Here is an 11490-nt window from a genome sequence, read left to right on the forward strand (position 1 = left end):
AAACCAGTAAAGTATAAAAGTAAAAGTAATGCTGAAGAAAATGTTAAGGACAGATGCTTTAAACCGTATACTGGTTACTGCACTAGCCTATTAAATAAACACTTTTCTACAATTCTGGACAATAACTTCCTTACACTTATTTTTCTTAGTTTTATAACTAATAGTAACAATGTCAAATATAACTTTGCATCATCTTGAAAAAAACTTTATTTTGTTATGTGGCAAACAACAACTTGTTGCAGTACCAAATCCAACCAAAAAGAAATTCCTTTTCCAGATTCAACAAATTATTTTGATGGTTTTTATTTTTTACCAACAAACCATAGAGAACATAAGCTTAAATGAAACAAAACTAATGATTCTATTTTCAAAATGTATAGAGTAGCAACTAGAGATAATAAAAAAATATATAAGGAGTAGAAAGAATAAATCTAAAAAATGATTACTCCAGTGACGTATAGATAGCCAAAATTTCTACTTTGAAACCATTTTCAAGAAACTAGATCAAAAACTTAAGATAACAAATGTCATATTTTAATACATTTTTGTTGCTTAAAAACTTACAGGTACATTTTATTTCATTAACATTAGTTCCTTTTTTAACTAGGATGTTTTTTTGTTTTGTTTTTTTCATCTGATCAAATGCATTTAAATGATAATTTTTTAAAAAGAATGGGTGTTCTTAAGATACAGCATGGCATAGTATGCTCAATATATGGATGTGTGATTATATTTAGTTTAAAATTTTGACTTTACCCTTCTATGATGATTTTAACTGTAGAACTTTGAGATTTGTTTCTTAAATTTAAAGTGCATTACAAATAAAATATATTATTATTATTATTATTTTATTATTATTATTATTATTATTATTATTATTATTATTATTATTATTATTATTATTATTATTATATTAAATAAGTCTAGAGAATCAGTTTTTTGTCTTAAATTGTCAAAAATCACATATTTCTCACTGAGTTTCCTATTCTATAAAACAATATTCTTAATCAACTGATCTTATTGATGATGGGAAATGATGGACAAACATTCAGTCTTGAGATAGTATTTTCATAAAGGATTTTTGATTGCAATGTTAAAATTAACAAAATAATCACAGAAGGGAAACAGATGTTTCTCCCAGTAATAATTCCTTTTTTATACATTCAAAAATTATATTTAATATGACAAAATATTTCAATATTATGAAACATCAAATATCTAATTATAACCCTTTTCTCTCTTTTTATGCCATACATTTTTCTGGAAATATATACATGACTTTTACAAATAATAATTGAAAGCACATTAATTTTGCTTTCAATTATATTTGCTTGTGAGCTGAAGGTCCTGTGAAAATACAATAATAAAAAAAAAAAAACAGAATGTAGTGTAAAATTATAACACATGGCAGGAAATAATTCAAAACAGAGAACATCATAACCAAGGAACTACTTTAAGAAAAACAAAGCAGTAACATCTGCTGTGTCACATCTCCCTCTTATTACCCAGAGATTTAGGCTCTGGCTAATTCAGAGGGGAGCATAAAAGTGTCATTTATTACAACTGTCACAGTAATCATGAGCAGATTCAATAAAACCATCAAGGTTAGTTCCATAAGTTTTTATATGTTCATTTTAAATATTCAGACTGGTTTATTAACTCTCCTAATGGTCTAAAGTTCAAGAGAGGGCGAGTTTTACCAAATATTGCATCACAATACAGAACAGGAACCCGCTGCTCTGTCCTGGTTGTCATGCATGAGGAACATCACATTTCCTTCTTGTTTTCTGTTCAGTGATGAACAGAACATTTAATCGTGACAGATTGCTCCAAATAGGTTTCACATTTCTGAAAACCTACCAAGTAGTTTAAGCTTCACCACATCCAGCTGAGAACATTTTTCTGACCTGTAACAATTTTGAGGTCAGCAATAAAGGGAGTTAATTTCCACATCTGTAATAAAAAATGGAGCAGCATCATTCCAGTTTGGTTAGATGATTTGTTTTCTCCCGCTGTTTCTCCCAGCTGTTTAAAGTCACAAATTCACAACAAGAAGATATCCAAGTCTGTTATTTTGTCTGTGCCTCAGCATGATGAGGGCTCTAAGTGCGGCAACCTTGGCTCCTCTGGTGGCAAAGGCCGCTACCTGATGTTTCCACACGCCACAGACGAGGTGCGCGAAAACAACGACAAGTTCTCCCCCTGCAGCATTAAACATATCAGCAAGATCCTGAATCTGAAGAAAGATGAGTGCTTTGCGGGTGAGACACAAATACTAGCCCACCTGCATCTTTTGCTACGTTTAATACTCAAGCTGTAGAACCTCCTTTTAAAATCTTTTTTTTTTTTTCTCAGTCAATGATCAGCCCATCTGTGGAAACCGTATTGTGGAGGAAGGTGAGGAGTGTGATGTCGGTCACAATGACACAGATCTCTGCTGCTTCAGTGCTAGAGAGGTTGTAGGAGTCCAGTGTCGACTTAAGCCTGGTAAAGTCTGCAGGTATTTACTGCTTAAAACGTGTTAATCTAACCTGTCAGCTTTTAGTTATTATTAACATATTGAGTGCCCAGCAAAACCATGCAAAATAAATTAATTTTTTCACACTTTGTCAAGTTACAAACACAAACCCCTGTGTACGTATCTGGTCCACAGAATCAGCCCTATGTACTCTTTCACGCTTTAACACTTTTATTCAGCCCCACTGAAACATCCAGGCCATGTTAAAATTATCTCTGTGGATTGATGCTGCCCCCTCCATGTTTATCTTGGGGGTTGGGTAGGGGCATCTGCAGCAAACTGCAAACATGACTTAAGGTTTCTTTCAATAAGGGTTTTGTTGTTGCCGCTTTAGGAAAATGGCAAAAAGAAAAGCTGCTTTTTCTGTTTACAGATTCTCCTGCCTGAGCTGAGGATCTCTGCAGCTCCTGCAGAGTTACCAGAGGCCTAAAGGCTGATACTCTGATTAGTCTTGTCTGTATGAGACGCATTAGTTTAGGGGGACTATTTCTTAGATAAATTGTAATCCAGGAGATATTCCAGGCTTGGGATTCTGTTTAAAAAAACAAAAACCTGCTTTTTGTGCTGTTTCACCAATTTTATTAATATTTTTTGGTCATTGTGATGTTTTAATTTGAGCTTTTTTAAACAAAGCTCTGAGGTCTTTACAGAACAACTATATTACGGTAGTAATATTATACATACATGCTTCCTTTTTAGGTCATTTATTAGCTGACTGGTGGGGGAGCTTTATAGGTTGAGTAAAGGTTTGAAGGGGACCCAAATGCAGAGACTGAAGCTCATGGTGGTTTCTAGCAGATTTAATAACAAAAGGGGATAACTGACGAAAAACTCCAAAATAAAGAATTACCAAAATAGTAAACAGAGGGACATCAGGAAAAACACACAAGGAGCCAAGAAATGACAAGGAACCAGCAAACAGTGACTGAAAAGGAGGTGTATAAATGGGAGACTGAACAAAGGCCAGGCTAATCAGATCAGATCAAATCAGATTAGGAGCAGGTGTGGACAGAGGAATCGAAAAGCGAGCTATGGGAAGGAGACTGACACAAGAAGGCAAAAGAGGGTAAAAAAGAAATACTTAAGAACTCAAAATATAACATAACAAAAAACAAAATGGAAATGAAACAAATAAACTAGAAAACACAGAAAGACATGAATCAAAGTATAACTGAAAACTCAAAAAGAAAACTGTGCAGAATCATGACAGCGCTCTTTCCGAATTTTTATTTTCAAAAAAGATTTTTAAAATTATCCTTTGAACTATTTACCTAAAATCATTAAATCATGTGACGTTTTTAGTTCTAATGTGATAATATGTAGGAAAAATGCATTGGGAGGGCATGTTTCCATAATAGTGTGTATGTGTGTCCACATTCTTTTACCTGTTACTTTATCAGTCCTAGTCAGGGCCTGTGCTGCGGTCCGAACTGTGAGTTCAAACCTTTGGGTCAGATGTGCGAAGAGGAGGCCGACTGTGAAAAGGAGAGCATGTGTTCAGGCCTCTCTCCATTCTGCCCTGAACCAGACCCCAAGGACAACCTGACAGTCTGCAGCGAGGGCACACGCGTCTGCCTGAATGGGGTGAGACAGAGCCACGTTTTACACTGTGACCCAACTCTCTTTCTCCATTACCCAACAATTCAGGCAGCAATCCTGCAAAGCCGGTCTGCAAAGGGAAATGCTTAACCTTTAGATCCACACTGAGAAAGGGAAAAAAAACTGCTGTCATGATCCCAGTTTGACATATCCAGACTCTAAAAGATTGATTTATGCTTACTAAACTCACAGTTAAACTTGTTATTTGTTTATTAAATTTACACATTTGTGAGCTTCCTGTTTTGGTTCTAGCCTAATTATTTCAACAGCCATCTGGGATTAATTTGACAAATCACAACAGAGCTTTATTTGCAAACAACTACTGCAAAGAATTAGTGGGAAAGTAGCTCCGAATCACACACCTCCGAATCCTGTAGCATCCAGTACACTTTTTTTTCTAAGTGAATTTATTCCAGCTGTGATTGTTGCTTTATCCCTCTCCAGATGAGCAGTTTGCACTAATCTCTGATGACCTGATTCAGTTAAAGGAATTGCAGTACCTGGAAAAGGTTTCTGAGAAAAATTATTCATGCAGAAATAATTAAGAAACAAAGCATGATTAAGGTTTAAAAATGTGTCAAGATTTCTGGTTACTCTTTTTTTCTGAAAATTGTATTTAGAGGCAAAAAAAAGTCAAAATATGAATGAAGAACAGTAACTGAAGCTGAAAGAAAAAGACTAGGGAACAAATTGTGGAAAAACAGAACATGAAAACATAGCAATAAAGTCAACAAAGTTGACTGAAACAAAACCAGATAAAAAAACAAGCAAAAAACAATCCAATTCAAAACAAAAATACTCCAAACTCATTGACTAGGTCTAGATCACATTTGGAAAATATTCCGTATATGGGATAAATATGAAACACTTTCTCCCAGCCATCCAGAAGGTAGGCTCTAAAACCACTGACTCCAAAATTTGACTCCTAATGTAAAAGTAATTTTTCCAGATGGAAAATTTCTCAGATTCTGCATCAAATCAGGCTAAAGGATTTCAATTATTGAAACACTGGAATCCTGGTGACTTTGATACAGGTTCTTGACCTTTTTACTTCTAATTAAAGACTGTGTAACAAAAACTGAGGTAATTGAATTCAACATGGTTTAACCTGAGCTTGAAGCCCCAATATACTCATTAAAAACTTTTTGATATATTGCTATCTGCCTCATCAGTGTGAATGGGTGTCTGGTTCTGTCTGCAGGTCTGCTCTGAGTCTGTGTGCATAAAGCACGGCCTGCAGCAGTGTGACTGTCCAGGATCCAACATGAAGGAGAAATGCCACGTTTGCTGCCAGCAGCCTGGTAAACACAGAACCTTGTGTCCTCCACCGCTGAGCAATCTGTTTACAACTCTGAGCCCAAACAGCTTATCCAGATGTTCTCTCCTCTCCAGACATTTTTCAGTCTATAAATCAAGTTTTACTTTGATCATTAACACATTTGTATTTTAAACAATGACCAGACACTGTTACCAGTTTACCTTAACATATATAGATACTCTACAATACAATAGATAACACAGCCTAACTGTGTATGTTTCAGGTAAGCCACAGACATGTGCCAGCACCTCCTCCTCGGTTATGTCCCGTCACTTCCAGAAAAGGTTGCTGCCTCTGGTTGCAGGCGCTCCTTGCTCAGGGAACCAAGGATACTGTGACAAATTCCATGTGTGTCGGCTGCTGGATGCAGACGGCCCAATTGCCAGACTGAAGAACTCTTTCCTTCATTTGGATGATTTTGACGATCTGGGGGAATGGATGAAGGTGATTTTTTATTTTATTTTTAAATTGTATCTTTTTTTTCAGTCACATAATAAAAACTTTTAGTGAATGAGGTTGACTGGTGACTAATAAATAGAAAAATTAAGGTTTTAGTGATCAACAAGGTTATTCCCTATTCATGCTCGATATTTACCCACTCTACTTTGGTGGAGTTAATAATTTCTCGAAAGCTGAACAGTCTGTAATTTCCCGCTGGGATTATTAAAGTATGTCTGATTCTGAGTTCCCCTCCATATCCATTATTCTATCTTATTAGTTCAACGCCCCACTCACACCGGCAGGCAAACAGACCCACACTATGACGATCCCACCACTTTTCTTGGCCGTTGTTGGTAGCCCTAATGCTCTTTTTTCTAACCACACCTTGTTTCCTTCAAAAACACTTGTGTGTCAGTGTTTTTCCATGTTTTCAGTGTACACTACTCAAAAAAATGTAAGGAACATTTTGTAATCAGAGTATAGCATCAAGTTGATTAAATTTCTGGGATATTTATTTGGTCAGGTAGGTAACAGAGAGGGTTGTTAATCGGTTTCAGCTGCTTTGGTGTTAATGAAATTAACAACAGGTGCACTAGAGGGGCAACAACGAGACGACCATGAAAACAGGAATGGTTTTACAGGTGGAGGCCACTGACATTTTTACCCTCCTCATCTTTTCTGACTCTTTCTCACCAGTTTTGCATTTGGCTATGGTCACTGTCACTACTGTTAGCATGAGGCGCTACCTGGACCCTACATAGGTTGCACAGGCAGTCCAACTCCTCCAGGATGGCACATCAATACGTGCCATTGCCAGAAGGTTTGCTGTGTCTCCCAGCACAATCTCAAGAGCATTGAGGAGATTCCAGGAGACAGGCAATTACTCCAGCAGAGCTGGACAGGGCCGTAGAAGGTCTACTACTCATCAGCAGGACCGGTATCTGCTCCTTTGTGCAAGGAGGAGCAGGAGGAGCACTGCCAGGGCGCTACTGGTGTGAATGTCTCTGACCAAACAATCAGAAACAGACTTCACGAGGGTGGCCTAAGGGCCCGACATCCTCTAGTGGTCCCTGTGCTCACTGCCCGACACCGTGGAGCTCGATTGGCATTTGCCACAGAACACAAGAATTGGCGCATAATTTTTTCACTGTAATTTTTTCTTTGAATTCAGCCCTCTGTAGGTCAATGATTTTCATTTCCATGAAATGATGTGGCATCCTTTTGTTCCTAACACATCACCCAGTCCATATCAGTATAAATAAACGACATGATTTTTTTCCCCCATTGAGATCTGATGTGTTTTCAAAGTGTTCCTTTAATTTCTTTGAGAAGTTTAGAATCCTAAGCTTGTTTGTTTACCTTCCAGCCATGATCATCCTCAGCATTCAGTGTTTCTATTGCAGTTGTCTTTGAGGTTTAGTTTTACACAACAACGTGGAGAATCTGGAATGCTCATTTTGTTTAACCACTTCTCTGGTGGTTTTAACACAGCAGGGTTCCTGTAATCTATTTCACTGACCGGACAAGTAGCCTATCATCATTAACTCTTGATGTTGTTTCACCAAGATCTTTTAATGGAAAAAAGAACAAAGGTGCACAAAGTTAACACTCTGGTAAAATGCCTCAGGATGTTTTAAAAAACTCTGCCCATTATTACACAGACAGTCCTGTTTAGGACAGAAAAAAATCTTTGGCAGATGTGTCCTTCTACTTACGAATCAGCTGGTTTGAACTGTGTTTACAAAAGTTAGTGTATTAATATATACTACTGTTTCAGCTATGAGCTAATTTCCACCTGCAGGGTCAAAGTAGAGCAATATGCAGATATATGCACAATACAAGATAGTGTAGTTTGAAATTTATAATTTTAACAGTGCTATGAATATTTTGTCATTGATTATGCTTGTGAAGATTCTCAGTCATCCAGGTCATACTCATTCCAAAAATGTTAAAAAATTGAAAAAGCTTCCTGGATGGGAAGTGAAACATCAACAAACTTGGAAAGCAAAGTTCAGTGGGTTTTTTTTTATTTTACTTTTTCATAATTGATTATGCTTTTTTTTTTTTTTTCCTTCTCTGCAGGCTCATTGGTGGGCTATCCTGATCGCTATACTGGTACTGTCTGGAGTAATGGGCTGCACAGTCTGCCTATGTGGCAGGACCTTGAACACTCGGGACCTGGACTGACCCTTCATATATATGATGTTGATAACAACAAAAAAAATATTAATCTCTTTTGCAGACGAGAGGAATTTAATGTATCTGAACAATGCTAAAGTGATGCATTTAGAAAGCCTTGTGCTGTCTTGCAATCTGAGATCTTGAAATGACCTCTGTGGGTGCTAAACACCTGCTCAGCTCTCCTCATGCTAGCTTGTCACCTGATATCTTTGTATGATTTATTTTTATCTGCTTTTAGCAATCCTTAGGGAGCTGGTTCGCAGTAAAGGTTCCTCGATACTTGTGCTGTGGAAAATGTTTCCAGCCACCATGGGCCTGTGCAGATTTCTTTAAAGGGTATTGCAAGCTGTATTTTAGGTTGGCCATGTAATTGCACCTGTTACTGCAAATGCTGAAGTTAAGTAAGTGGATTTGTGCATTGGATATGGTCCATCTTTCCATCTTAGTTTAAATTAGTGAGCATATGGAAAGGATGCCTGGAGTCAGGGCTTAATTATGTAAAAGGTGAACATCTGACAGCAGTTCTGAACAGACTTGAAAAGTGATTCAGACTCTTTGAACTTTTTTCACATCACATTAGGATTTTATTCTATGGAAAAAACACAGTAGCCCAATATTAGCCTGTTACCTATCTGCTAAAGTTTGTGTAATTTAATTTTTTCCTTTTTTGTATAAACACAGCTGTCCAGTAGAGACTTAAATATCCATCACAGAGTGAACAATAGCAATCTGGGTAAAAGTTTGTTAAAAGATGAGTTAATTTTTACTATCCAACAATACAATGACCAAATATGTGTGTAGGAGCGGCCTAGTCAAAGTTTAGACAAATCTTAAAGGTATAGTGGAGGATGTTCTTTTTCCATGTGGATCATCTAAATAAGTGGTCCTCCTAATTGTCATTCTTGGGATATGTTTACTTAAGGCTGTCCTACATGCTCATCCCCATTTTCATTTTACCGGTGTTGAGTCTGACATAGTGGAAAAATTGCAAATCTTCTTTTGGAAAGTAAGCTTGTATGAGCGATGTAAACTGCAGCTTTTAAACAAAGTGTGCATGAGGAGAATGGGCTCATGCATGCTCCCGCAGCGTTCAATAGGCATTCCCTCTCAGGAGCGGGTATATGGTTGTGCATGTGCAATTTTTTCAAAGTAAAGAGGGCGGGTCTTTTCAGAAATTCGTGAAAATCTTCAAATATACTTTTAATCTAATCAGTGGCAAAAAAATATAATTTGTTTCAGTGCACTGACTTCAAATGCACCTTTTAATTTTTGATAATCAGAATTGTCTTTTTTTTCTCCTCCAATTTACGCTGATGCACCATTTTTTTGTTTTATGCTGAACTGTACATGTTTTTGGCCATTAAAAAAGGCAAACAGCTGTGAACTCCAGCTGTGCAGCTAACTCGCATGTCTGGATTCGAACACGCTCTGTGTCACCTTGACACAGTCAGAGAAAAAACTGCGTCACAACAGCAGGAACATGAAAAAATAACGCATTTCATTAAGACAAGTAAGCTAAGACCTTGTTGATTTTTTTTTATCACAACTGTGTGAGAGTTTGACATGTTCCTTTGGATCAAAAACAGATTTTGTTTTTGGGCTAATAAAGTAAAACTGGGCGACAGTGGAAAGAGTAACGTTCAAATAAAGTAGTCTTACATTTAGAAAACACAGTTTATTGAATAATGTATATTTAGTACAGTGCTTGACGTCACAAATATAATTACAAAAAAAAATTATACATTGAACCAAAGAGTTTACCTTTAATATTGTTTTCAGTCAAAATATGCATTTTATTTCATAGTTGTATTTACATTGATTTACAGTAAAAAAAAAAATACTGTTCTTTTTGTGCATTAGTATCACTTTTCCACTTTTTACAGTAACACGGATAGTAGTACCAATCCCTATAGAGCTAACGGTCACATTTCAATTAAAAATAATTAAAAAGGAGGATAATGACCATGAAACTCAAAGGAAATATTTATGTTAGCTAAACGCTGCACCTAACAGCTGAATTCATAAGTTTAATGCAGCGATAAATTACCTTCATATGTCTTTGAGTCATAATGTATATAATGAATTTAGATCAATATAACAGCAGCACAAATAATGTAAAAGTAATGCAAAATTAGAGCTTTGTTTGCTTCATAAAAGTCAGAAAATCAAAATGACAGAATTGAAAGTCACTAAGGTGAAGAACAGAGAAAGGCTTAAACTAATGCTCACTGATACTTGTGCCAAAGTCATGAACAGCACTGAGATCCACAGTGGTGAGTGTTTAGTTTTACTGGGTATACAAAAACAGCAAGATCAAATCTGACCAAGTCTGAAGCTAATCAATGGTGCATTTTAATGTAAAAATTCATTTATGAGTACCTTCACTGTCAGGCATTCTTCAACGTAGTTGTAGATAAAAAATTTTAAAAAAGGAGCCTCTCACTTTTTTGAAATATGTTATGGTTTCATCCTCCGTTTATCCAAACATTTAACGAATGTGACTTCCCCAGAAGAATTGTGGGAATCAGGGTCTGTCAAACAGAAAATGATCCTGCAAAAAAGAAACATGTGAGACGGTCATTGGCCCCTTCATTAACAGGCTCCAAACTAGTCTGAATGCTTACGCCAGATTTGTAACAGTTATTTCTAGAGAGCAAATCCATTTTTATTTGGAAGCAGACATTTCTGCCGTTCATGGAACAAATAACCAGTTTTAACTTCATTTATAAGTTAAACCCACTAGAAGACTTTTCTTTGAAAGCAGATATTTACATACTATTAATGCAGAAAATGTTCAGACCTAATTAAACAAGTGGAAAAAAACGGTAGACAAGTATTTATGATGCATTATTAGGGAAGCGAAGAGCAGTCGTGTCCCTCAGATACTTTTTCACTGTGGTTTTCTTGAGAAAACAAGTTAATTTTCTCATTATCTTAAGATAACAAAAGCCGTTTTCTCGTCATAACGAGATGATTGGTGTATGTTAAAACTGATTATATCCTTCAATACCACAACAGCGGGAGAGGATTTATAAGTATGAGACATGGAGGCCAATGTGAAATTCTTTAAATAATCCTTTGTTTAACTTTTAGGTAACGAGACGACGTTGTTGGTTTTATGATTTGCTTCCACTTCTGATTTATAAAAAATTAGACCTATGCCTCCAGCCCCTTAGCTCCTGGTGTTACGCCTGTAACAGGTATAAGATGCATTAACCCCAAAAATGAGTCCAGATTAAATTTTTTCATTAAAAAAGCAGAGTTGTTTCTACTGTAACCCACGCAATCCAATTATCAACTATGACCTGGCAATCAGAAGAAGGGAGTGGGAGATCGACAGGCGGATTGGCGCAGCGTCTGCCGTGAAGCGGGCGCTGTACCGGTTCCGTTATGGTGAAGAGAGAGCTTAGTCAAAAGGCGAAGCTGCTCTCTC

At 36.6% G+C, this 11490-nt stretch overlaps 2 protein-coding genes across 3 annotated transcripts in view; one reads left to right on the forward strand and one right to left on the reverse strand.

Moving 5' to 3' along the window:
- Positions 1-8091, forward strand: part of LOC107097307 (disintegrin and metalloproteinase domain-containing protein 10-like) — a 40272-nt gene extending 32181 nt beyond the window's left edge. Inside the window, exons 10-15 of the mRNA XM_015394406.1 lie at positions 2090-2261; positions 2356-2500; positions 3919-4102; positions 5319-5418; positions 5659-5879; positions 7959-8091. Of these exons, the coding sequence (XP_015249892.1) occupies positions 2090-2261; positions 2356-2500; positions 3919-4102; positions 5319-5418; positions 5659-5879; positions 7959-8063 (927 nt within the window). The 3' untranslated portion in view covers positions 8064-8091. The remainder of the gene's footprint in view (positions 1-2089; positions 2262-2355; positions 2501-3918; positions 4103-5318; positions 5419-5658; positions 5880-7958) is intronic.
- A 1100-nt stretch (positions 8092-9191) lies between these two features.
- Positions 9192-11490, reverse strand: part of LOC107097308 (lipoprotein lipase-like) — a 13131-nt gene continuing 10832 nt past the window's right edge. For both annotated transcript variants that reach the window (XM_015394408.1, XM_015394407.1), the window contains exon 9: positions 9192-10608. In XM_015394408.1, the coding sequence (XP_015249894.1) occupies positions 10515-10608 (94 nt within the window). In that variant the 3' untranslated portion in view covers positions 9192-10514. The remainder of the gene's footprint in view (positions 10609-11490) is intronic.

This window comes from Cyprinodon variegatus, unplaced genomic scaffold (genome assembly GCF_000732505.1).
Source record: "Cyprinodon variegatus isolate N-32 unplaced genomic scaffold, C_variegatus-1.0 Scaffold684, whole genome shotgun sequence".
NCBI classification, from domain to species: domain Eukaryota; kingdom Metazoa; phylum Chordata; class Actinopteri; order Cyprinodontiformes; family Cyprinodontidae; genus Cyprinodon; species Cyprinodon variegatus.